The sequence below is a fragment of the Podarcis liolepis genome (assembly GCF_965112155.1).
Source record: "Podarcis liolepis genome assembly, chromosome: 7".
NCBI lineage: Eukaryota > Metazoa > Chordata > Lepidosauria > Squamata > Lacertidae > Podarcis > Podarcis liolepis.
Window position 1 is genome coordinate 24,377,305 of NC_139561.1, and position 27,515 is coordinate 24,404,819.

At 46.3% G+C, this 27,515-nt stretch overlaps 2 protein-coding genes across 3 annotated transcripts in view; one reads left to right on the forward strand and one right to left on the reverse strand.

Annotated features, from left to right (window-relative positions):
* The first annotated feature begins 1,245 nt into the window (after window positions 1-1,245).
* Window positions 1,246-25,123, forward strand: LOC310711306 (putative glutamate receptor). Its single transcript, XM_083513104.1, has 12 exons — window positions 1,246-1,586; window positions 1,863-1,927; window positions 5,047-5,154; window positions 10,326-10,357; window positions 12,424-12,486; window positions 12,711-12,890; window positions 14,553-14,779; window positions 16,272-16,363; window positions 16,540-16,757; window positions 19,039-19,264; window positions 21,694-21,941; window positions 23,713-25,123. The coding sequence occupies exons 3-12, from the start codon at window positions 5,082-5,084 to the stop codon at window positions 23,806-23,808; spliced, it is 1,455 nt and encodes a 484-aa protein (XP_083369230.1). The 5' UTR covers window positions 1,246-1,586; window positions 1,863-1,927; window positions 5,047-5,081; the 3' UTR covers window positions 23,809-25,123.
* PANK4 (pantothenate kinase 4 (inactive)) overlaps window positions 23,094-27,515 on the reverse strand; it is a 29,875-nt gene continuing 25,453 nt past the window's right edge. For both annotated transcript variants that reach the window (XM_083512986.1, XM_083512987.1), the window contains exon 19: window positions 23,094-26,406. In XM_083512986.1, the coding sequence (XP_083369112.1) occupies window positions 26,193-26,406 (214 nt within the window). In that variant the 3' untranslated portion in view covers window positions 23,094-26,192. The remainder of the gene's footprint in view (window positions 26,407-27,515) is intronic.

Here is a 27,515-nt window from a genome sequence, read left to right on the forward strand (position 1 = left end):
GCCTTCTTTCCCCTTTCAGCTTTTCATTTCATGAAAAATCACTGCAGACATGCATACTCGCCACCCATCTGTGAGCAGCTGATGCTTTGCATTATTATGTCAGTTTTTGCACACACATATTCCTGAAAAATATGTAACTGCCAAGTATTGAACCAGCCCATGCAGTTCAGCAACTGACCTTTGAGAGTCATGTAAAATTATTAGAAGATCATCATAACAAACTGGTCGCAAACCAAGACATAGCTGATAGAATTGCAGCACTAGTTGGAGGATTCTTCTGAAGTCTGTTACGTTTTAAAAGAAAAATTGTTGAACTGTTTGGAAATAGTGTGGGTATAAGTCAAAATTGAGGATATCCTTATTTGGGTGGGGGGAATTCTTTGTATTACAATAAGCCTAAAAGCCAAAGCACTGAACAGCAGGTCTTGCTGTATAAAATGAAAATGTCCTTAAGACAGTCAATCTAGAGATGGAAGTCCTATCCTCACAAACATTTCCAATACAAAAGTATTGCCTTCATCAGGCATAGGCAAACTCAGCCCTCCAGATGTTTTGGGACTACAACTCCCATCATACCTAGTTAACAGGACCAGTGGTCAGGGACGATGGGAGTTGTAGTCCCAAAACATCTGGTGGGCCGAGTTTGCCTATGCCTGGCCTTCATTGTTTAAAACACCTTTTCTTTCTTGTTCTCCATTTTTGGTGCAAAGTTTAGTTTGGTTTAAAAGCAGGACCAAGTTGTGTTGCAGGCTAGGAGGCCTAGAGCAATCGTGACCAGTGTGGCTAACTACATATCTTTCCAAGTACATAATCACTTTGGGTCTAGTTTTCTAGTTCAACCATTGAATGCACTTGCAGAAAACAGGGATCATGACATTTGCACTCCAGAAAGCAACCTTTCACAGAACTGGGAGTTAATTGCTTCAGCGGTTGGGGTCGGAGGAATTACGATACAATTGTAAGGGGAACACGGTGTTTCAGTGCTACCCACATAGCTAATACACACCATGTACAAAAGTCTAACTCCATTAACACCTGAACACAGTGAATGAAAAATACATTTCCCTCGACAGAGCATGGTTTTTTGAGACACAGAGGCCAGGCTGGTGTGGATGAACACACTCTTTGAAGCAACAGAGGTGCCTGTACTGTATATTGCACATGTATCTCAGCCTTCTTTTCTGAACTAACCGTTGGGGGTTTTGGCAGCATTTTTAGGGTAATGAGGCAATGTGTAAGCACAAGGAAGCCCCTCTTTCCCCATCACTGATTAAAGCCAAGCATCAGTGTTGGGGAGGTGGGAGAATCATATGGGTACAGAAGGATGCATGCCTCACTTTAAAAAATGTAATAAAATGCTCCTTGCATGTAGTAATTTAACATGCCAGTGATCAATCTACACCAAGATAATACTTCATGTTTTCGGCAACAACAGCAGGCAGTGTCATCGCTTTTAGCTGTTTCTTCCTTGTAAATTTGACCTTAACGAAAACCTGGAATCTCTAACACTGACTGAAGAGCAGCAGGAGGAGTCGGACAGAAGCATTAACTGAAAACAAGCGGTGCAATTAAGAAACTGAACCCAGGTAAACCCTCATCCCCAGGTACAGGAATGTGTTATGATTCCCTCTTTATGGGGTGAGCAGCTGTGGGGGTTCATCTCTTTCTAAACCATGCAGTGAGGTGACCTCAACTGAGTGTGAGTGATGGGGGAATTAAATGCCATGCAAAGTGTTCTCCCAGCTGCAAACTGAAACAGCATTCCCCCCTTTTGGACTTTTTCACTCCCCACTGGGGCTCCTCCTCCTCCGAAATGGGCAGGAGGGTCTGTGGTGTGGCTGATTTATGCAATCATTCCTCAGTTCCTTCTTGCTGGGCTGCTGTTGCTGAAGAGCTGTCCGTCCCGGGCCGAAAGGAGCCGCCAACTGTAAGTGAGATGAAACAAAGTCAGCTTGCCTTTTCTATTCCCCCCTTCATTTTTCTTTCCTGCCTGGACACATTTTTTTTTTCCTTTGCAAACATTCAGCACCAGATGCTGTGAACTTAGCAAGAACATAATCTCTTCTGCCTGGCAACACCCCCCCCCCCCCGGTTTCTATTCCATGCAATCTCTTTTCTCTTGGTAGGGGGCTAGAGTTTTGTCTTCACTCTTTCATGTTCCAGCTAATTTAACATTTTAAAAATGTGCATCTTCAATGCAAACTTGGAAGGGAGTTTGGATGTGCCTCAATGCTCACTCAGGAAACTTTCAGTTAGAGGCTGTGACAATATTCGGGTAGGATTTGATCACATGCTAGTAAATGCAGGCTGCATAATTCTTACCTGCTACACTCAAACAAGAAAGAGAGGACTTTGGGCAATAAGAATAAATTGCTGGGTAGCCTCCCTGGAAACAGCTTAGAATGGATGCCTCCTATATAGCCAATGGTGTCTAATCTTCCCGCAAACAGATCGGGATGAATGATGAGGGGTGGGGAGTTGTCTTGAAGTGCCTTCATTGCACAGGTTGTCCTATAAGTGCTTTAATCTACATTGGGGATGTGTGACAGGACTGTGGAAGCCTGATTAATTTGGCCTCCAGGTTAACAGTTGAGGGTAGCAAAGTGACCGTCCAATGTGACCCAATGCAAAATGTCAAGGTGGAATCTGCAAAGGAGGGGTTGAGTTTGGTTTGAAGCTCATGGAATCTCTTGCAGAGCCTGGATCCTCCCTATTTTGCAGGGTGTCCCAGGGACTGATCATTTTTCTGGACTTTACGCGTGTGCCGATTGCCTCAATCTTATTATTTAAAGCTCTGTGAGATTTCACATGTAGAGTATCATCCCCCCCCCCACCTGTACACAGTAGGGCTGGAGGGGTAAATTTGATCAAGTTTGCATTTCGTGATCTTCCCTAATCTGCATGTCGGAAGATGAAATGCAAAAGTGAAACAGATGCTTTTCTTTAAAATAAAAATAAAAATCACATTTCTCCAGATTCTGCGATATAGTTTTCCAGCCATGTGACATGTACACAAATGCAAGTTACTGAGCAAAGTTTTGCATAAAAACACATCTGTTTGTGATGGTAGAGTACAAAAAATGCACTGTACTGGAGAAAATTGCTTTGCAAAACTCTGTGTCTTAGGCAAACTGCATACAAAAATGTGTGCATCGGAAGAAATTCACACTAAAATGCTTTTGAATCTTCAAGAGGACTTTTTAATATGTACCGTATTTTTCGCTCTATAACACGCACCCGACCATAACACGCACATAGTTTTTAGAGGAGGAAAACAAGAAAAAAAATATTCTAAACGAAACAGCGGATGTATGATTTTTGTGGTTCATGCTGTGGCCACAGACATGTGGTGAGTTTGGGGTAGCCCAATGCAAAAATCCTGAGGATCCATGTGGATCCATGCTTTGTAACCACGTTTTTGCACCACTGCAGCCCCAGGCAACAGTGGGTGCGTGATTTTTTTGGTGCAAGCTGTAGCCATGGACATGCTATGTGATCTGATGGTGAATTTGGGGTGACCCAGTGCAAAAATCCTGAGGATCCATGTGGATCCGTGCTTTGTAACCATGTTTTAAGTGGGGAGGGAAGAAAAAGCACCCAAGGGACAAGGAACACGCGTGGGGTGGGTGGAGAAGGATGCTGTTAATAATGCAGAAGAGGGGTATAAGAGGAGAAGGCTCCTCTCCTCTCCTGCTTTGCTGTGTCAAAGCAAGCCACGGAGGAGGGAAGGAAGGGGAACCATGGAGCCTCTGCTCACGACTGCAGCAGATCCCCCTGCCATCCGTAGGCATTCGCTCCATAACACGCACAGACATTTCCCCTTACTTTCTAGGAGGAAAAAAGTGAGTGTTATGGTGCAAAAAATACGGTATTTAAAAAAATAGCAAACTGCTGTGTACATGTGCAGAACTAACCTTAAGATTGGAAAATGGGAAACAAAGGGCTGCATGCAACTAAATTCCAGAGTAGAGCCATTGAAATTAACAGATCCATGGTATAATAACATGCCCCATCTAGACCAGCATCCTGTTCTCACAGTGGCCAGCTGGGCGTCTGTGAGAATCCTGCAAATAGGACCTGAGCACAAGAACTCCCTCCTTGCAGTTTCCAGAAACTGGTAATGCAGAAACACTTTGGCTCTGACACTTCAGTGGGTCAACTCTAAGTTGGATTAGCATGGGACACAACCCTGGGAAATACAGTGGTACCTTGGTTTACGAACTTAACCTGTTCCGGAATTTCGTTCTTAAACCGAATCCATTCTTAAACCGAGGCGTGCTTTCCCTAATCAGGCCTCCTGCCGCCGGTGCCCTTCCACCACTCGGCTTCCGTTCTTAGACCGATGTAAAGTTTGCAAGCCGGGACTCTACTTCTGGTTTTGCAAAGTTCATAAACTGAATAGTTCGTAAACAGGGCTGTTCTTAAACCGAGGTACCACTGTAGAGAAATTGACAGGTTTGGCCATCCATACCTTTGCCTCTTTCTCTAACTCTCTTGCTTCCCTGAGTCTCTCTCTCTCTCTCTCTCTCTCTCTCTCTCTCTCTCTCTCTCTCTCCATGTACGCAAGTACAAATCATTTGAAATGCATGCCCTCCTTCTACACAGATCATAGTTTTGGAAGAGGACTGATGTGTAACTCCCAAAAGTAATTTCCTTCCAGCAGATCACCTCATCCTGCTGTGACATTTCCCAAGAGAGACTCGCATAATTCTGGGGGTGCAGGGGAATCTTGTAGTACAGTCCTGCTAGGACTTTATCGCTTTGGAGATCTGTTCAGACTCACGACTGAATACCCTCCCTGAATATTAACAAGACATAGAGACGCAAAACTTTCCCGCATTTAGAAATGAGTGAGTGAGAGAGAGAATGCTAAGGCCAGACCCATCTTCCTTGGTGCTTGATTTCCATGGGGATTATTTTGGGGGGAGAGGCATCCTAGATTTCATTCCGTTCCGCTGCAATGCTTATCTTTCCCTGCACCAACAGATATGCCCTAGACCTGTGCAATAAATTGCAACAGCCTGATTTGCATTTTGCTGCCAACAGAGGCTCCCCTGATCAGTAGCAGTGAAGTTGAGCTGATGGACAAAACCCTCCGAGTCGCCTTTGGCGTGTGCACCACTCTGCTTTTGCTGGGGAAACCGAACTGGATAGGTGAGAAAAGAAAACTCTTCTTGAATTCTGTGACCCAGTTTACAAAAGCTCTTCCTTTGCGATGCTGAAGGCCTCAGGTTCAGTCGGAAGCCTCTCCTCTGTGTGTTGCACGCTAAGGCCAGAAGCTGAAATGGAGGTGCAGGAGAGGAAGGTGCCAGGCATGATGGGTAATAGAATTGTAGCATTGGAAGGGATCCTAAGGGTCATCTAGTCCAAGCTGGGATGGGTCAGGACAATATGGGATTTGGGGGAGGCAACTCCCATCTCTTGCGGGGGCACAATTCGTGCCAGCACTGTCTGTTAAGAATTTGGGTGTAATCTTCGACACCTCCCTTTCCAAGGAGGCGCAGATTGCAGCTATAACAAAGGCATCATTTTTTCATCTCCGCCAAGCTAAGCAGTTGGCTCCTTACCTCTCCTGCCCTGACCTAGCCACTGTGATCCACCTGACAGTCACCTCCAGACTTATTGTAACTCACTCTACGTGGGGCTGCTCTTGAGACTGACCCAGAAACTCCAGCAGGTGCAGAATGCTGCGGTGAGACTCCTTACAGGGTCCTCGCAGCAGGATCACATTCACCCGGTGCTATACCAGCTGCACAGGCTCCCGGTGGAGTAGAGGATCAGGTTTAAGGTGCTGGTTTTAACCTTTAAAGTCCTATACGGCCAAGGACCCTCGTACCTACGGGACCACCTCTCCTGGTATGTTCCACGGGGGACCTTACGGTCTTCAAACAAAAACATCTTGAAGGTCTCGGGCCATAGAGAGGTTAGGCTGGCCTCAACCTGAGTCTGGGCTTTTTCAGCTGTGGCTCCAATCTGGTGGAACGCTCTGTGTCAAGAGACTAGGGCCCTGCGGGACTTGACATCTTTCCGCAGGGCCTGCAAGACAGAGCTGTTTCACCAGGCCTTTGGCCAGGGCATAGCTTGACCCCATCCTTTGGCAATCCTCACAGAACTCTAGCCCAATGGTTGCCATTAATCTGATTTGAACTGATTTTATAATGAAATGATTTTAGAATGTTGTATCATTTTACTGTTGTTAGCCGCTCTGAGCCTGGCTTCGGCTGGGGAGGGTGGGATATAAATTATTATTATTATTATTATTATTATTAAGCCCCAGTAATGTGGCAATTCTCCTGCCAACCATCAGTTTGAAAGCATGAAGTGCAAGTAGATAAATAGGTACCACTCTGGTGGGAAGGTAAACAGTGTTTCCGTGCACTGCTCTGGTTCGCTAGAAGCGGCTTAGTCATGCTGGCCACATGACCCGGAAGCTGTACGCCGGCTCCCTCGGCCAATAAAGCGAGATGAGCGCCACAACCCCAGAGTCGGCCACGACTGGACCTAATGGTCAGGGGTCCCTTTACCTTTACCTTTAATGCGGCAATTGCAGCTAAAGAATCCCAAACAAATGGTCATCCAAAAACACCCAATGAAGGAGAGCCCATCACCTCAATGTACTCTAATCATATGGAATTTCCTGCCACAAGTTGCATCAACAGATCCTAGTCTGACTCAGCATCCTACGTCTTAAGAGATGGGCTGTAAGTCAGTGGTTAGCACATCTGCTTTGCATGCAGAAGGTCCTAGATTCAACCCGCCAGGCAGGGCTGAGAGAGAGACAGAGTCCCATCTGAAATTCTGGAGAGAGCTGCTGCCTGTCAAGGTAGACAACACTGAACTAGATAGACTAAAGGTCTGACTCGGTATAAGGCAGCTTTCTATGTTTCTGAGCTCCTGGAGCCTCCATATCTGACCTTGTAAGCAGAATGTTGGACCATATGGTGCGATTCAGGAAAGGGTTCCTTAAAACTTCCAGCTGTCTTTGGGAAATCCTCAGCACACCTGAGGCCATACCATATCAGAGGGCAGGTGGAGGGCCGCATACCTGTCCCTGTGGCACAAAAGAAGGAAGAAAATGTACCTCCCTACATGCAGAATATTAGCACCTCAGGGTGAAGGGTGCGTTAGAAACCTTCCACAATCAGGGAAGCTTTGAAATGTGGATTATTCAGATCCTATTCACCATAAAGGTAAAAGGTAAAGGACCCCTGGATGGTTAAAAAAGGTAAAGGTACCCCTGACCATTAGGTCCAGTCTTGGCTGACTCTGGGGTTGCAGCGCTCATCTTGCTTTACTGGCCAAGGGAGCCGGCGTACAGCTTCTGGGTCATGTGGGCAGCATGACTAAGCCACTTCTGGCGAACCAGAAACACCGTTTACCTTCCCACCAGAGTGGTACCTATTTATCTACTTGCACTTGACGTGCTTTCAAACTGCTAGGTGGGCAGGAGCTGGGACTGAACAACGGGAGCTTACTCCATCGCTGGGATTCGAACCACCGACCTTCCAATCAGCAAGCCCAAGAGGCTCAGTGGTTTAGACCACAGTGCCACCTGCTCCCATGCATGACCAACATGAATAATAACAAAAATATGCTGTGCTTTAAAGTCCTAGCAATTACCTTGAAGACTGACTCAGATATTCTGTTTGCAAATTCAAATATAAAGTGTTGTTTATCTTGCCGAAAGCAAAGTTTTTTTTCTTGGGGGTGGGGTGGGGAGTGAAAATCTGATTTCAATAACTGTTTTGAGCAGATCGGCTTAACAAAATTATCTTTATTAACTTCCCTGCCACCCCCAAGAGAGAAGGTTTTGATTTATTGAGGCAGGTTTTGCGAAGCTCATTTCCACGCAGCTGCAGTGAAAATGGTACAAAGTGTTTTACTTTGATCTAGTTGTTCTGCGGGAAATTTTCATAATTGGCAGCTCCACAGATCTCTGGGAAGTTTGAACTTTGAAGAATTTACAACGCTGCCATTCTAGGGGTAAAAGTCCAGCTTAGTTTGCTATTCTCCCAGAATTAGAAGGCTGCTCTGTTGTTTTCCTCTGTGTGCCAAAATACGTTTTTGACGCTTGGCTCGAGAGTTTACTTCCCAGAGGAGCTCCTCTTGCTGTTTGATGGATGGCATTTGCCAAAAACATTTGAACAGAGGTGGGAGATCTGCCAGGAAGGGGCTAGGGAGACTGGGAGATGGGGAGAGGGCCGTAGCTCATTGTTATGGCACCTGCTTTGCCTGCGCAAGGTCCTGGGTTCAATCCCCAACATCTCCAGGTAGGACTGCGAGAGAGACCTCTGCCTGAAATACTGGTGAGCTGCTGCCAGTCAGTGTAGGCAGTGCTGAGCTATGTGGACAAATGGTGTGATTCAGTACAAGTCTGCTTCCTATGTTCCTGTTCCTTGGACCAGGCTGGTTGCAGTATATTGGCCTGGGCACTTTCTTCTTCTGCATCCTCTTTAATAAGTTGTAACCGTACCGATGGATAAACGAACCTCCCTGAGATTCCATAGGCAATAACTAGCTCAGTGGTGGAACACACATTGTGCATGCAAAATGACCTGGGTTCAAATCTGGAATCTCCCATTCCCAAACCCTACAGCCATGTAGATGCTATTGATGGGTCTACTATGGTACGACCTGGAATAATATGGAAGATTTGTATTTGGCACCCGGCCAAGGGAGGTAGCTCTCAACTGGGAAGGAACACAGGGTGACCATTTAGGCGTTGCCAAAAATCAGAAGAAAGGAGAACGCAGATTTGCATAGCATTTGCATATGTTCGCTGCTTATGTATAGTTGGCAAATTTAGAAGCAGACTATAATTTAAATACATCTCACCCTGGTGGGTTAGGCTGGGAGCAAGTGACCCTATGCACCAGCTGAGTCTTGCTGTTGATGGGCCTTGTGATCTCTCCTTAGAGTTATTTACCTTAAATCAGCCTTGATCCCTCAAATGCATAAGGACACAGGAAGCTTATAATGAGGAAGTTGCCTTAAACAGTCGTATACCATTGGTCCATCTACCTCAGCATCATCCACACTAACTGGCTCTCTGGGGTTTCAGACCAACATATCCCTCAGCCGATCTGGAGATGCCAGGGCTTGAACTTAGGAACTTTGTCACGCAACACAGATGTTCTGCAGCCTTCCCTTTTGCAGGACAGTCCTCGGCAAAACAGGACACATGGGAGGGGGCCAACTCTGAATCAATCACACCTTCATTCCTTGCTCGTGCAAAGCTCCCTGATAGGCTACGATCTCTCAGACACGGCTCCCTAATTGGCCAGGACATATGACACACAGGATGGCCTGCGGCACAGTCTCATAATTTCATATCAGCGCCCCCCCCCCGAGAAAGCTGCACGGCGTTATGCTCTGCGGCTTCTCCTGCTTTGTGAGGTTTCCGCTCACACATGCCACCTTGCGCCTCCTTTCTCCACGGTGCTTGTTCTGGGATCCCAGCAGAAAAGACCAGCGTTTGGATTTGGGCGCTGTACAAATGTCCCTGTCACGAACTTTGGCCATGGCTGCCATGCGATTATTTATGGCTCCTTTCAGGACGTTGCCTTTTTCTTTAAAAAAAAGCAACAACTAAATAATAAAAAGCTTGGAGGCATTCTTCTTCTTCTTCTCTACAATGGTGCTTTGAGCGCCCCCCCTTCCCACAGTGGGGGGTACTGAAGGCTTCAATGAGGCCACTTGTTCCCATCCAAGGCCCCTGCGCAGGTCTCGGAAAAGGAGCCCGAAGGAACTCCTGCTGGCTCAAACGAGCGGGTGCTGAATGGGAACAAGGGGGTTCCTTTGAGCCTTTCTGTAGCTCCATGGAGAGCTGTCGTGGTGTGAGTAAAAGCCCCTTTTGAGGAGGCGTAATTTAGAGTTCAGTCCAAGATGGAGGAGGCAAAATTGATGAACCTTTTCTATAAACAGTATAAAAAGAGAGGCGGGAGGGGTAGGGCGGAGAGGGAGATTTGGTCCCCAGGATTCTGGAATGTCCTCATCTCTCTGCCAGGCAAGCTGGTATTTTGATTTCCTCAGGCCAGAGTTGGGGGAAGCTTTTCCAGCTCAGGGGCTGCCCTGCCCTATGGACAGCCTTCTGGAGGCCACATGCCAGTGGCACACAGGTGGGAAGATGTGCAGGGCATCAAATGCAACATTCACCTTGGTGCAATGGGGAAGTTTTTACGCACACTTTCTGTCCTCTGCCCAGGCAAGCGAGGGGCATTATCAGAGTTTGGTGACCTTCCGCTTGCAGGATGGCGGACCTCCATTGATGGTTGCAAGAATGCGATAAGTTCACTGTTCCTTTGTTGTTGTTTTTTAATTCACAGGTGCTGCGGAGGATGGGGATTCTGTCAGCAGGGTACGTGTCTGTCCCTTTGGGTGCGTGTGGATTGTCTGGGGTAGGAATGGATTTGAACGCCAGTGTTAGATGCTGAGCCAGGTTATCCTTTTTTTAAAATAAATATTTTTTATTAGATTTTCCATTAAAAAATTTTTTTTACAAAATTATACATCCATTTTTAACTTAAACCCTTTTTTCCAGAACTTCCCTCAGCTTGTCAGATAATTTTCCGTTTATTTTTTATCCTCGTCTCACATTTCCCAATATTATATTGCACTCAAATACTCTTAATCACATCATATTTTTTAAACAATATTTCTAACAGTAATTTCACAGAGCTTCTTGAAAGCCAACAAACGTTATTTGCTCATCACAGAAATTTTTGATATACTCTGTAAATTTCTTCCAGTCCTCGGAGAATCTCTGGTCACGTTGGTTCCTAATTCTCCCCGTCAATCTGTCCATTTCTATGTATTCCATCAGCTTCATCCTCCATTCTTCTTTCGTGGGCATCTCTTCCTGTTTCCATTTCTGTGCCAGCAAAATTCTGGCTGCTGTTACTGCATACAAAACTAATTTCCCATCTTTTTTACTAATTTCATTATCCGGTATTCCCAACAAGAGAGCTTCTGGTTTTTTAACAAAAGTATATTTCAGCATTTTCTTTAACTCATTATAGATCATCTCCCAGAAGCTTTTTACCTTCTTACATTCCCACCACATATGGTAAAATGTTCCTTCTGTCTCCTTACACTTCCAACATTTATTACACACTTTATACATTTTACCCAGTTTTACTGGTGTTATATACCATCTATATAACATCTTCATAACATTTTCCTTAATCGTTGTACAAGCTTAAACTTTAACCCATCCTTCCATAATTTAGTTCATTTCTCAAATTCAATATTATATCCGAAATCTCTAGCCCAACTAATCATAACAGATTTAACCTCTTCGTCCACAGTATTCCATTCCAACAATATTTTATACATTTTAGATAAAATTTTCACTTCATTGTTTAAGATTTCTTGTTGAAATCTAGATTCTTTTCCAGAATATCCCCTCTCTAAAACCTCTTTTTTAAACATTTCATTTAACTGAAAATAATGCAGCCAATCCTTAACATATTCTTTTACTTCTTCATATGGTTTCAATTTCCACTTATTTCCTTCCTTTTTTAATAGTTTCTCATATGTTATCCATCTCCCACTCATATTTAGCTTTTTAATACTCATAACCTCTAATGGTGATAACCAATGTGAGCCAGGTTATCCTGTGGGGCGGGAGGGATGGTCCCATGTATTAACAGAAAGAGATGCAAGTCTTGTCCAAGTCTAATGCTGGTGCCCATAGCCTTGCTCATGTTTGATGTGAGAAGAACCAATGACCTTTCTGATCTTGGAGTTTCGAACAGTGCTGTGTGCGTGCAGCTTTCTTCACTGTTCCAATGACCTATTTCTATTTAAATCCTCATATTTAAGGGACTGCCCCTCCTGGTATGCCCCACAGAGGACCTTACAGTCCATGAATAAGCATAGTTTAGAGGTCCTGGGCCCTAAGGAAGTCAGACTATCCTCCACCAGGGCCAGGGCCTTTTCAGTGATGGCTCCGACCTGGTGGAATGCTCTGTCCTATGAGACTAGGGCCCTTCAGGATTTAACCTCCTTCCGTCGAGCCTGTAAGGCAGAGCTATTCTGCCTGGCCTTTAATTTGAATTCAGCCTGATCTTTTATTTCCCTTCTCTTCCCTCCCCCTCCCCTTTTATGAAGATCACCCTCTCTGAGACCCCACAACTAATTCTCCCCTGGCCTCCTCGCTGGCCCAAGTAGGACTAATTCAGCCAGCTAGCCCTGGGGATTATCTAACGCTTAGTAGATAGATTTTCTCTAAATTGATTTCTGACCTTTGAATTTTATTGTTATTCATGTTTTCATACTGTATTTTATGCTGCTTTTACAATTAAGTGTTTTAAATTTGTCGTTAGCTGCCCTGAGCCCAGTTTTTGAACCAGGAAGGGCGGGGTATAAATAAAAATTATTTTATTATTATTAGTAGTAGTAAACAAATGATTTCGTTTGCAGGACTCTGCCTCTGCTGGGGAAGGCGGGAAGGACAACCCAATGTTCTATGTCACAACCATCCTGGTAAGGCGGCTTGGCAACTTTTGCAAAAGATGGGACTCCACAGTGTTGTGGTGTTATAAAGCATATCAAAAGTTTTTTTCTTCTCTTTACTAATGTAGCTGAGTTTGATTGCCCCCAAATACCCGTTGCTGGAAATCCCAGGTTGGCAGAGTGCTGTTGCACACGATGCAACAACCATGTGCAGACATGCCTTGTTAGCTAGGTTCTCCTTGCCTTGTCCATAGGAAAAGCCTTATGTGATGGCCAAAGGTGCAGAGCTCGAGGGCTACTGCATTGACCTGCTGGAGAAGCTCTCCAAAATGCTTCACTTCAAGTACAAAGTGGGCATCGTCAAGGATGGGAGGTATGGAGCGCTGAGTTCCGGAGGAAACTGGTCTGGGATGATCGGAGAGATTGTGAGGAAGGTAAGCTTTCTCCTGAGTGTGTGTGTTGTGCATCTTTCCTGTTGAAAAAGACTACTGCCACTTTGCAGCACTTGTGGAAATTGATAAAAGGAAAACATCATCAGATGAACATGTTCTAGCCCAGACAACTTGGGTTTGATCAGTCTTAACTGGAGTCCAATATGGCGGCAGCAGCTATGCTATGACCCACCCGGCAAGGCCTCACCACCCGCCCGTGGGTCCTGACCCGCTGGTTGAAGAACTATGGCCTATACAGGTGGGCAGCGTTTCTCCAGGAACGGGTCATTTTTGACAAGGCTGTTGTTTACTTCTGCCAGCCATTCGTTTTGCATTAGAATCTCTGACCTCTAGCACCACAGTTGCAGATTTGGACTTGTACATGTGTGTCGTCTACATGTATAACTCTTGGGGAGCCATGCAATCTTGCAACTGGCTCTGCCCCCCTGCCAATCTGCTGTCTCTCTTATTAGAAAATATTTACTAAAAGAAACAGATTTCTAGTTTTGCCACAGACGCAGATTATGCTTACATAACTGCCGCAATGCTAAAAACATTCCACGAGTGGATATTTTCTTGATGTTTGTCATTCCAGTATGTAACAAACAGAGACCGTATTCCAATAAAGCTATTTGGATGGCGATTCCACATTTCTGTTACGATAAACTAGAATTTGTTAATCTGGTCTTAATATTGTCGGGGTATTACTTGATTCCCCCTCCCCACAATTTCTTTGCAATGCAGACTTTTGCTGCTTTTAACAGATTTGTTAAAAGTTCTAGATCTTCTTCTGGGAATATACAGGCTGTCTCTGATACACTCGTTTGGTTAGTGCAAGGATTTCCATTTGCATAACTTACTCTCCCTCTCCTCTCCCTGTGTGTTCCCCGCACCCTCCCCAAATCTACTCTGGAGGATGGAGGGTGGGGAGGACCCTGAACAAATTTAGGAGAGGGAAAGGCATAGAGAGGGTGTTGGCAATTTGCAGATTAGTTGAGCTGCAGAAGGCGTGCTGGGGAGACCACACATTACAAGGAACGCAAAAATAACTTTAGCTAGATTTTAATAACAAAACCCCTTTTACATTAATTATAATATATCAGTAAGCATGACCCAACCACCAACCCATCCCCCAAGGTACTGAGAGAGCTAGGTGCTGCTCTTTATATACTATACGCAACAGCTTAATTACCACACCTTAACAGCACTGCTTCACAGCTGTAAAACTAGGCCACGCTATTTGCTCTGGCCCTTCAAGACATACACATCTTGCGGAACAATAATGAACCTTCAAATTTAAAGAGACCATTCAACAGAGGGGAGGCTCTGTTGTGCAGGCAAAATACTTTGCACTGATGGAAGGAATGCATCGAATGCCGCTCTATTTTTTTTTTTTTTAAGTATCCCAAATATTTAGGATCGAATGACACATGCATGGGTGGATCCTGGATTTCTGAAGTAGATCCCCCCCCAACCCTGAGGGCTGAAAATCCCAATTTGTTGGACCCCCATTCTCAGTGTCATGATTCTACTTTGGGAAACTGTGAAATGCACAGCTATCGACTGGGAACGAAGATGGGGAACAGAGCTCTGTGCATGTGTGTGGAGTCTAATGGCATTGTATGAGAAACAGACCTTTGCCACCTCTCTCTACCCTTTCGGTAGGAAGCTGACCTGGCGGTTGCTCCGTTGACCATCACATCGGTGAGAGAGGATGTCGTTGACTTCACCCAACCTTTCCTGTACACAGGAATCGGGATCTTGCTTGAGAAGGACACTTCCCTTGAGGAGGCTTCCCTCTTCCATTTCTTGACCCCCTTCAGCAAGGAGACCTGGTGTGGCATCCTGGTGGCTTACCTGTTCTCTAGCCTTTGCTTGTTCCTCGCTGCCAGGTGAAATGTCTCTTCTCTCTTCCAGATGATAGAAAGGAAGAAGCAGGTGTCCCCCCTTTTCTTTTCTTTTAAAAATAGTGATAGTTGTGCTTGTAAGATGCTTTGAGTCATTATTATGAGTAAAGTGGCTTATTATTAAGCACAGTACATATATGCAAAGACATGATAGCCAGACATATGGGCAGAGATACAAAATATTACCAGTTTTTTACCACATATCTTCAGCTGAGGGAAATGGGGCAAAATTCTCTTCTCAGGTTGATAGAAGCAGGTGACCCCCCAACCCCACAGCCTTGATAATTTACTGCATGTCCCTGTAAACACATCACAAAGCCCAGACACATCAGTGGATTCATAAAATATTATTAGTGATTATTATTTTTTTACCACACACCTTCATCTGAGGAATGTGTGGTGAAATTCTCCTCTCAGGTTGACAGAAGAGGCATATAACTTAAATAAAAGCAACAACAGCTGGGATGTTTTACCACAGTATGTGTATTAAAGCACACCATAGCCCAAACATATTGGCAGATGCAGGAAATCTCAGTGATTTTTACCACACATCTCCACCTGATGTGTGCATGATTATGTATTTTTCTAACCTGTCTTGGTATGGACTGTCTATATCCCAAAAGATGAGCCAAAAGTTCAGAAATGACTTCACAGCTTTGTTTTATTTATTGCTTGGTCCACCTTTTGGTATTCTAGTGCAGAGTTGTATATTTCATGTTTCATGAAATACTTAAAAAAACCAAAATGAAAAACAGACACAGAAGGTGATACATTTTACTGGGGTGGATGCTTAAGTTTTTCCCTTCTCTGGTAACAACTGCCCTCCCCAAAGGTGCTTTTCCACCTGCAGTTGCCCACAGAGAGGGCAATTTTAAGTGGAAAAAATGGCTGGCACAGAGGAAGATGGCCCATTCAGGCTCATGGGGCCCTGCTCCACCAACTGCAGCCTGCCCCTCACCAGCTGATCCTTCTTACTCACAGCCAGTCCAAAGAGGCTTCCTGGCTTCCTCCTTAGTCTCAATTTTGCCTAACAGGGAGTAGGATGGAGGCAAAAGATATAGGAAATAAATCAAGCCTGCTGGATCGTTCTGCCCACCTCTTATAAAGCCATCCAAATTGGTGGCTGTGGGGGTGAGTTCCATAGTTTAGTTCCTTTCACCTGCCATTGGCTGTGGCTGTACCTGTCCTTGATTCTGACTCCGCCCACTGCTGGGCCTTCTGCCCTATTGCATCCAGTGGGCACCAGTCACTGCTGGGCTCGAGCAGAGTTTGGGGGTGTGTGAAGCTCCTCACTTTCCTTGCTCCTGAATGCTGCACAAACCCAGAGTCTAGGGACAGCCTTTTTCATCTGAAAAGAAAAGGAACCACCTGTCCTCTTTTGCAAGATGCACACAGCTTGTGTGCTCCTGTGTTGTCATCCATGTGTCCACCAGGGGCAGGTGAATGACTGTCTTACCTTTCTGCCTCCCCCCTCCAGAATGAGCCCTTGCGAATGGGATGGAAACGAAGAGACCAGCTTCACGCTCATGAACAGCCTGTGGTTTGGAGTGGGGGCATTCACCTTGCAAGGTAGGCCATATCAAGAGAGGCACTGGGAGATTCTCCAAAGTCCCATAGTTCCAACTGTGCATGAAGAAGTCCTTTCTTTTAGCTGTCCCAAATCTTCCAGCATTCACTTCCCTTGGATGTTTAAGCACTTCTGATGTGCTTTTCGATGCTCCCACCCTCTTGCTTCCTCCCTGCAGGTACCGTGCCCCAACCCAAGTCTCTCTCCGTACGGGTAATTTCTGCCATCTGGTGGCTGTTCAGCATTGTGCTACTGACCGCGTACATCGCTGGCTTCAGCTTTGTTTTGGAGTCGGGCTCTGAGCAGGTCTCCATCCAGACCTTTGAAGACCTGGTGAAGCAGGGGCATCTGGAGTTTGGGACCATGGAAAGCTCTTCGACACTTCAGTATTTCAAGGTGGGCTTGGCTGTTTGGCTGCCTGGGATTTCAACCCTGGGGTAAGACAGCAAAAACCAGTTGTATGGAGACCTTGGCGGACTCTATACCAAATGCGGTTGGTACAGAACAGGCATAGGCAACCTCGGCCCTCTAGATGTTTTGGGACTACAACTCCCATCATCCCTAGCTAACAGAACCAGTGATCAGGGATGATGGGAATTGTAGTCCCAAAACAGCTGGAGGGCCAAGGTTGCCTATGCCTGGTATAGAACAAGATTTCCCAGACTTGGGTCTCTAGCTCTTTTTGGGTCTCCAGCATCATTCCTGACCACTGGTCCTGCCAGCTAGGGATGGTGGGAGCTGTAGTCCAAAAACAGCTGGAGGCCCAAGTCTGGGAAACCTTGGTGTAGGATACAAGTTTCTGGAAATCATGAGTGCTGTTGCACTCAGGTCCTGGTGACAGGCTTCCCAGTGGGGCAACTGGTTGGCCAAAATGGGAACTGGATGCTAGACTAGATGGGCCTTTGGCCTCATCCAGCAATGCTCTTCACAGGTTCTAAACTGGAATAAATTTGGGAATCTAGAGGGCTGCTTTTTTACCCGTCAGTGCACACTGCTCCTTTGAAGGGCTCCTTCCACTCGTCTATGCATCCCCCAACACAATTTATCATGGTAACATGTTGCTGTTACTTGTTTTCTTCTTTACCTTTCGTGGCTCCTTATTTTACTCTGTGGAGAGTCGTGCCCATTAATGGCACTATATAAATGGACTAAGCAAATGAACAATGAAAAATTGAATGTCATTTTGTAGGAGGAGGGTATATGGTTGGTCTCAGCCGTAGGAGCCAACTCCTAGGGGCTCAGTTCCCTCTGCCCCCCCAATAAAATGGCTGGGTCTCCCCCCCCAAAAAAGTTGACGGGCATTGCCATTCAAATGGTGTGCATGCGCCATGTCATGTGATTGGTTATGCAGGGTGGGGCTCACGTGGGGTTATGCAGGGTGGGGCTCACGACTTTATTCAAGTCGGCGCACCTAGACTCAGCAAACCACTTGTGGTGGACTGGCCCATCCAGGTCAATTCATCAGAATTAAAATCTCAGACATCTGGTGGGCCCCATTTCTTTGTGAGTCCCATGCATGCTCTTCATAGCACAGAGGTGCCAATTTGCACCTGCTCGCTTTTCCCTGGGGATCTGGGTAAAAGTATAAATAACTGTAGCCTCAAAAAGCATGTAGAGCTGAAAGGGGAAGTAGGAAAGACTCTTCCAAAGTCCTCCTTTGGCTCTGTGTAATTTTCAAGAGAAAAGAAGGTAACTTTCTGCATCACCTCGTGATCAAGTGGGGCAGGAATTGGGGTCTGTGGGTGCCAGGGGAACACCTAAATGGTACCATTGTATGCATGGGTGCCTTGGCGACCCCTGACATTATTGAATACCCTGTGGCTTCTTCGAATTACAAAAGCTTGTTTGCACACGCAATTGACACGCTTGTGCGAACTGCTCAGTACATGCTTGTGTAAATGGCAGCTCTTTTTCATAGAATCATAGTGTGCTGGTCCCGTGGGTAGATCGAGAGGCAAGGCCCAAGTCCAGTCCGAGGTCGAAGGAGCAATATGGAGGCAGACCGTAAAAGCTGAGGCTGGGTGCAGGGCGTGGTTCAGGCAGGAACTGGTGACCAACAATGTTGCTCCTGCAACCTGGGACTGGGGCTGGCTGGCTTTTATCTGCCCCGAGGCATAGGGCGGCCCCGGTCCACAGGTGACTCGCCTCTCCTGGCCTGGAGGCAAGCACACCTCCTGTGGGAACTTAGTTCCCTCTGCCTCTCTGCCCTGAGCCTCTGAAGCCCAGGAGAGGCTGGAGGGTTACCGGACCCAGAGGCAACCTCAGCTTCCTCTGATGGGGCTGAGAGTGGAGCACCTGCAGGCAATGGGTTCTTCATCACCTCAGGAGCCAGAGCAGACTCAGCTGGTGCCTGCAGCTGAGGATCCAGCACAGGTGAGGACCCTTCAGGCTCATGCCCCAGTCCCGGCTCAGCTGGTTCTGGAGGCGGGGAATCCTGTGCAGGCTGGGATCCCTCAGGTTCAGCATCCAACTCCAAATCCCAGGCCACCACACATAGAATTGTAGATTTGGAAGAGGCCCTGGGGAACGTCTGGTGCAACCCCCTGCAATGCAGGAATGAATATGCAGCTGTCCCATATGGGGATCAAACTTGCGACCTTGGCGTTATCACCACCATGCTCTAACCAACTGAGCTATCCAGGAAGCCCTTCCTAATGTGATCTTGTTGTGGCTGCAGAACTCCAAGAACCCGATCCAGCAGCTGGTCTATGAGTCCATGAACAAGAAGAAGGACACCGCTTACGCAAAGAGCTACCAGGAGGCAGTTCAGCGCGTGCTGGATTCGAATTATGCTTTCATTGGAGAGTCCATCTCTCAAGACCTTGCTGTGGCCCAGCACTGCAACCTGATCCGCTCTCCAGAGGTCATAGGGGCAAGGGGGTTTGGCATCGCCACACCAAAAGGTAAGCCACCAAGAACCAAGAATTGGACCTGAGATGTTTCAGATGGCAACCTGATTGTCTTAAGGCAGGGCTAGGGCATCTTTTTCAGACAGAGGGCCACATTCCCTCCTGAGCAACCTTCCAGGGGCCACATGTTAGTGGCAAGTGGTGCCAGAGGCCTTAGTGGGCAAAGCAAAATGTTCCCTTTCTAGAGTAGGCTAGTTTTACCCACACACATACACATTTCTGTTCCCTTTCCAGGCAAGCAAGAGGCACAATCAGAGTTCAAGGACACATTCCAGCCAGGCCAAAACACTCAAGAAGGGTGTGAGTCAGGGCTGGTAAAGGATGTTGCTAAAAAAGAGGTATAGCCTGGGGGGAATCCAAGGGCCTGATAGCAAGGCTTGGAGGGCCACATTTGCCCTGTGTGCTAGGGGTTCCTCAACCGTCTTCAGCAGTGATTCTGACTTTTGTTCTTGCAGTGTGTCCCATTTCTTTGGCATTTGCCTACCCAGTCTTTGGGTGACCTTCCAGTCCCTACTTTGAAATATGTAGCGAAGGAGTGTCTACCACAGGCTGCCCTCTAAATGTTGTTGGACTACAACCCCTCTGCCATTCCTGACTGTTGACCCTGCTGGCTGGACTGATGGGAACTGGAGCCCAACCAATATCTAGAGGGGACTTCCATCTTCCAAGAAGCATAATCTCTGCTTCTACTGTTGGAGGCAACAGCCCTCTGAATGCTGGGAATCCTAAGTGGGGAGAGTTGCTATTGCACTCAGGTCCTGTTTGCAGGCATCTCAGAGGCATCTGTGAGAACAGGATGCTGGGCTAGTTGGGCCACTGGCTTGATCTAGCATGGCTTTTCTTATGTTCTTATGGCAGTCTGTTCCACGGTCAAACACTTTTCATACTGCCAGGAAGTTCTTCCTGATGCTTAGTTAAAAACCCCTTCCATGTAACTGGAATTTGTTGGTTCAGGTCCTGCCCTCTGGAGAACCACAATTTTGCTTTGCCCATCGATGACAAAGCCCATCAAATGCTGAAAATATCAACACCAGCACTTATTTGTATCTGCTTCAAGCTCTAATTGGAACACATGGGAATCTTAATGGAACACCAGGAGATATTCTAAGGGTGGCTGGCCTTTTTTTTTTGCTGAGCTATAGTCAACCTTCTGGATGTCAAAGGAGGCTTGGCAAAAGTGATGAAGTGGTTGTAGAGAGTTAGCTTGTTGTCTGCTTGACACCTTCTAACCACTTAAGTACAGAATTGGGCTTTTTCGCCATCTTTTTCTCTCCCCTTCTTGCCCCCACCCTTTGGCTTATCACCCAGTGTAAATGAATAATTGACATAAAACCCAAGGCTTGTTCTGTGTTTTGTGGCATTGGAGTTGGGTCTTGCACTTCCAGTACTGCGTAGAAAATGACACCGAGTTCTTCATCCCGGTTCTGCTTTCACTTTTTATAAAAGTAGCACGAGGATAATTTGGGAAAAAAGTTTGGGGGCAATACCTGGTAAAACCAGTCGCGAGGTCTATGGCTAGTAGTTGAACATTGAAGAGCGTTTTTGCTGGAGATTAAATAAACCGAAACCTAAGGGGGGGGGGGGATAATGGGTTTAGGGTAATGAATGCAAACTAAACAAGTGCTGCATTTTATTATTGACTTTGCATTGCTTACTCTGTTTCCAAAACCTCTCTTCCGCCCCACCCACCCCCTATCTCAAAGAGTGGGGAATTTGTATCATGAAAATCAAATGTGACATGGAAGGAACATAAAGTGTGGAAGCTGGGAGTAATAGGGCTATAACAGCTGCGGGGCAATAGCTATGGGAGTGTTAGGAGATGACCTGAAGGCAAAATCCCAGACCGTGTTACTCAGCCTTGTGATGGCCATCACAGCTGGCATTTTCAAGCAGATGTCCACAGTACTCAGGACTAGTAGCCTGCCAAGGCATGGTCAAGGAAGCAAAGCTGCTCAACGGAGCCAGTTTTGAAGCACCTTAGAGCTAGACATCCTGTGGCAAAGCCACCTTGTGTTCAAGAATTGGGACCAAGGGTTGCATAGGGCTAGACTAAAAGTGTGCCACAAACTCTGAAAAGGAGCAGCCATCTTTTTATGCTTGCTGAGTAAAGTGCTTGAGATTTTCTTGAAACGGTGGTTGTTGATGCTACATCTAAAATCCTTGTGTGAGTGGGAGAGCAGACTGATAGGACGTATACCTTATCTAGTTTCTAGCCTGACATTTGGGTGCACGTAGCCATCTTCCAAGCTTTGCCTGTAAATTGTTTAAGGCTGGGCTGGCCTAAATGGTGACTGCAGACATTGCTGGATTTCCATCAGGTCAGAGGTGATGGGAATTAAGCGTCTGGAGGGGGCACCAGGTGACCTACTCCTGGGTTAAGCCAAGACGTGATGACCCTTCTACTAATCCGTGTCCACTCCTAGGATCCCCCTGGACTAACGAACTGTCCGTGGCCATCTTGAAGCTCGGAGAATCTGGCGATCTTGACTACCTCAAGAGCAAGTGGTGGGAGAGCAGCTGCTCCGATGAAGATCACGACAAGTGGAGCCCGCTGAAGCCTCAAGCGCTGGGAGGGATCTTCCTCTTCCTTGCCCTGGGCCTTGCCTTGGGAATGGTCATCGCTGTGGTTGAGCTATCCAAAAAAAGCCGGCACACTGCAGATCAGGAGAAGGTGAGTTGCACGCTGGATTTCTTGCACTGAATATCAGTGCAATGCTTATCATCCATTAGGATGTGGTCAGGGGCTCCGTATATTTGCAGGGTTACCTGGGAGAACGTGTTTTACTTATGCGATGTGGGTGGCCAATAGGTTTTCCCCTTGCCTTGAAAGAAACTGAATAATTTAAAGCCCTGGGGGGCTTCCAGGATATTCTGTTGTGCGTAGGAACCATTTCTCTGCACTTTTCTCTTGCCAATGGGGAGGGCTTAGAGGAAAGGAGCAGGAGATGTTCCTGAACAACTCCCATCAAGCATAGGCAGGGATGATGGGAGTTCCAGTTCAGCAATGCCTGGAGGGCCAAAGGTACCACACAGCTGCCTCGGAGGGCTGGAATTGACCCTGGGGGTCTTCTGTAGATTTCCTCTATTTTAAACAAAGTTTAAAGGATGCTTTTAAACTGGATCCTTTACTAATATCCTTCCTAGCACATTTTCCAAAAATTTCATTTTAACTTCAGGAACCCCTCAACTGGACAGGTGAGAAGTCCTTGTATGTTATCGAGCATTTGGGGGCAGGTTCTAGAGCAGGAAATCTTCAACTTTTTCAGACACAAGCTCTACCTCTAACTCCCAAATGTAACTTGTTTTTGTTTTTTAAGAACATATATTTGCATGGCAGTAGTGCTGCTGTTGTGAGCAGATCACCTGATTCAATGAGACAAGTGCCGGGAGCACTGGTAAATCTGATTTTCCCCAAACTCCCTACCACTAGGAAAGCAAAATTTCCCAGTGCTCCTGGTGCTTGGTTCACATCCATAGTAGGATGCTTTGTGCCACAAGCAACATGGGGGGGAAGACTACCTTCCAGCTCAGGAGTGACCCCTCTGATCTCCCCTGGGTGTTTCCCAGCCTTCCTACCTGATATTGCTTTTGACAAGATGGCAGGGATTGCACCTGGTGGCTTGCTCATGCAAAACATGCCATCTTACCCCTGAGCTAACTGCCCCTCCTCATCCCCCAACTCTACCGAATTCCCGCAGTGTTTCAGCTAAGTCACACAATGCACAAAGATGTGCATTGATCTGTTGCTCTCACAGAGTTTCCTGCGAGGCTTTCAGTGCTTGCCACATACCCAGAAAAACAACATTCCATCACACGCTAAGGGTCATGTGAACTGACCTGCCGCTGCGTTTTTATTTCCAATGAAGGTGCTCATTAGGGAACATTGCGACTTTTCTTCTACTTTTTTTTAAAAAAAGAGATTTCCTGCAGGACGCTCTTTTGCCAATTGTGGGGTTCCCTTGCGAAATGTTTATTACGAACCGTTTTTGTACCACCATCAATCACCTCCAACTGCTCAGCAAACCTTAATGAGAGTTTGCAAAGGAAATCAGCAGTTTCTAATTGACAGGCCTCCCAGCCTCCTGTTGTCACAGTGCCCTTCCCTCTAACTTTACAGATGTTCACAGTTAGCTGATTGCGACACAGAAATGTATCATAGCCCACTTTTCTTGTACTAGAAACTTAATGGCTTACCAAAAGAAAAGAAAAAGTAATGCACGTGTGGAATTTCCGATTTACATTTAAACTCTTTGAGGTGGTGCTTCAGTCTGTGGGCCTCCAAGGTCTCATTGGATTTCCAGCCCCGATCAGCAGGCCTAATGGTCAGAGATGATGCGAGTTGGGAGACCAGCAATATCTGGAGGGGCACATATTTCCCCATCCTTAAGGGGAAGGGGAAAAAGCACAGCACTATCATTCTCTCTGCCTTTCCTTGTGTTTAGAAATCTTGCTGCGCCGTGTTCACCAAGGAGCTGAGCCAACGCTTCCGGCCGAGAGAAGGGACGCCGCAAGAGAGCGCAGGGAAATCGAAGCCATGAGTCGACGTAGGAAAAGCAAAAGGCCAAACCTTAATGAACTTCTTCCCCCCTTTTTTAAAAGCAATTCTCCTATGCATTACTTAGTGGTGCTCGCTTGAGAGCTCTTCCTAACAATAGAGGGGGTGTCTGGCTAAAATCTAGCGTAGGTTCTCTGTAATAACACAAACCCTAAAACCCTCTTCCCATATGTAACGTTGCAAACTGCAGGCGACTGAACCAGTTTGTTCGGGGGCTTGCTAGCGCCTGGGTCCTGGGTGTTTTAACATTTTCACTCTTCCAGAGTACATGTTACCGGTGTCTGTAAATCACAGCCTTGGCAGGATGACCAATGCTGATAGCAGTTGTTGGAAGAACCTTAGTGAAAGCTATGCAAATAATTCATTTGGAAGTCTAAGGGGAAGCAGCAGCACCGTTGGGCTTCTAGGGAGTTGTGCGGGTGGGCAGACACAGTGGCGAGTAAAGTGCAGTTCTAAGCTCCATAGCAAGCTTTTTTGAGAGCAAGTTGCTAGTCTAATGAAAGAAGGAAATGCTGTAGACTGGGGGGGAGGGTTGCATGTGTTGTTTCAGGTGCCTGCAGATCTCCTCCCTTACAAGAAACATAAATCGTGGAAGTGTGCTCAACATGCAGAACAGATGCAGGTAGAAAGAGTTTCTTGACCTTTCCTTGGCCCAGAGCATTATTTGCATTTAGTGCTGAGTATAAGCAGCCTTAAATGGCACTCCTGTGGACCTGTTCAGCTGTGTTATTGACAAGTTGCTCAGAAGGAGGTGGTGTTTTTAATCAAATGCTTAGCGGAAGCCTAGGTTTTGCAGATGAAGCTAGGAAGTGCTTCCATCGCAAAAGAGCTGGCAGGTGCCCCCAGCTGTAGTAAGGACTAGTACCAACTTTCCCAAATGCCTCAATGCAGCACAGATTTGCATGTGCTTAAGCTCACTGAGATCAGTGTCCCTGACTGTGTTGCAATCTAGAGTTCCGACAGCTTTTCCTTTTCTGTGTGTGCGTTCAAGCTTGCTTACAAACTGCAGTAGCATATGAACATCTGGGAGACAGCAGCACTGGCCCAGGTTGTAACAGCAGAGGGCACAAAGGTCTGCCACAAGTTACTTTTAATATGTGCTGGGGATTTAAAACGAAAGGGTAGATTAAGTTAGGATACAAGCTACCGCTACACAGAGCTGTCTCTCTCTCCCTGTAGAAGTCTCTTCTAAAACCCTCTCTTCAAGCCAACCACCTTGCCTTACAAACGGAACAAAAGAAATAGCAACATTTTTATGTATCACAAAAGTCATCTAAATAAAAGCAAGTTATGACCAAGCTGCCTCCTTGTATGTATATCTACACATCAAAGTTTGTAGTTTGCCAAGTGTGTGAGAGAGACAGTGTCCTGCAGTGGTTAAGGGTGTTGGACTAGGACCTGGGAGAACAAAGTTCAAATCTGGGAGCTGCTAGGAGAAAAAAGTGGGATATAAATGCATTAAACGAGAAAGCAAATTGATTTGTTTTGGGAACAGGGAAAAGGGACAAGATACTTTCAACTCAAGTCAGCTTTCTTAGAAGCTTTCTAAGTTTCATTTTTAGATGTGATATGCAATCGGTTCACGAGCAGCTGCCAATTTTGCCTGCTGGTTCAGGCTGGCTTTGCAAACCTTGTGAATTATTTTAACCTGTGGGGCTTCAGATTTAAAGAGTGAGGTAGTGGTAGGGGAAGCTGAGGGCCACAGTCCCTTGGAGCTAGTTTTCCTGCTTCACATTTCTAAAGCAGCTCTTCCAGGCCTGAAGCCTCTGAGAAAATCCTACTGAGTGAGGGTGGGAAATGGGAGCGAAAGATTTGGATCAAAAGCAAAAACAGACTTCTCCTCCAGCTCTTTAAAAACTCTATTTGGTATCTGCCAAGTAAATGGCTGGTGTATATTTAGGCCAAAATATAAAAAGAGATTCTTCACTGGCATTTAAATATTTCAATATGAATGTCTCACAGAAGAAAAAAATCAAGTCTTTTCCCATCGCAAACACCACAGCATTAAGATAAGCACTTACAAAAAAAAATGAAGAGAAAACCCAAAACAATATGAGTGAGATACATAATCCATTACACACACAAACACATATATATCTATATAAAGATATATATATATATATATGAACAATTGTGTGTGTTTGTGTGTTTATATATATATATATATATATATATATATATATATATATATATATATTGAATCATATTGTCGCTTTCCTTAAATCATAAAAGCACAATATAAATACGGAATTGTGTGAACTCATTTTCCCTGTGGTAATAAAAATACATTCTTTACAATTAAAGTAAAACTAGTGCAAGTCCTGTTTCCAGCCGCCGCTCACCCCCTGGAGTCTCTCCTCGCCCGGATCATTTGAGGGGCACCTCGTACTTGAAAATGACGCTGAAGATCTTCCCACCGAGGCGATCGGCCAGCCAAGAGTTCTTGATGACGGCAAGCTTGAGGCTCTCGCATTTGAGGGCTGCATAGTAGTTGGTGTGGATGGCGCGGCCCATTCCTTCAATGATGACCAGGTCGGTCTTCCGCTCCCGGACCAGGTTGGCCAAACCTTTGTCTAGACGGCTGAAATAAGATGCGGAGAGCTTGGTGAGTGCGGAACGGGAAAGTGCTCAACTCCATGAAACCTGGGCAAGCCTTCTCACACCTAACTGGGTTTGTGGGGTTTTTCCTGTTCTTATTCTGTCTCTCACAGCTACAATAAGGTAAAGTTAAAGAGACCACTGACCATTAGGTTCAGTCATGACCGACTCTAGGGTTGTGGCGCTCATCTTGCTCTATAGGCTGAGGGAGCTGGCGTTCGTCCGCAGACAGCTTCCGGGTCATGTGGCCAGCATGACTAAGCCGCTTCTGGTGAACCAGAGCAGCGCACAGAAACACCGTTTATCTTCCCGCCGGAGCTGTACCTATTTATCTACTTGCACTTTGACGTGCTAATGAACTGCTAGGTTGGCAGGAGCAGGGACCGAGCAACAGGAGCTCACCCCGTCACGGGGATTCAAACCGCCAACCTTCTGATCAGCAAATCCTAGGCTCTGTGGTTTAACCTACAGCACCACCCGTGTCCCACAGCTACAATAAACCTACCATTAAAATTATGGACTGGTCATTTCTTTGTCAGAGGGCAAACGGGCAAATTTAGCAGGGGGATCAAATACCTCCCCCCCTCACTGTATCACATGACTCCCAGGAGAGGTTGAGGGGAAGACAGGTGCTGTACACCACAGTGAAAAGCTAATATCGGATTATATACCAGGGATGGGGAACCTTCTTTCCCCATTCCCTTCTGGTATCAGCAGTGAGCCAGCGGTAAATCACACTGTGGCAATTGGAGCTAATAGTTGTTAGCAAAAAAACCCCCCACCACAATCTGCACAGGAGTGCCAGGCCTAATGGGCACAGCAGCTCATCCCCGTTAAGTATTGTTCCCATGAAGAAGTTGCTGAGACTGAAGGGCCCCACAGCTGCCCAAGTCTCTTCCGCTCAAGGGCTTTTTCCAAGCAATAGGAGACTGTGCCTGCAAGCCGCTCCATCTGTTTCAACTCTGTTCTGGTTCTGGGAGACAAGGACGGGGGGAGGAGAGCTTGTCACAGCAGGAGGGGGAGAACCCCCCCCCCCACATGACTCTACACCAGCCCGACTCATTTGTGCCTGTTGGCCTCTCTCTTCCCATT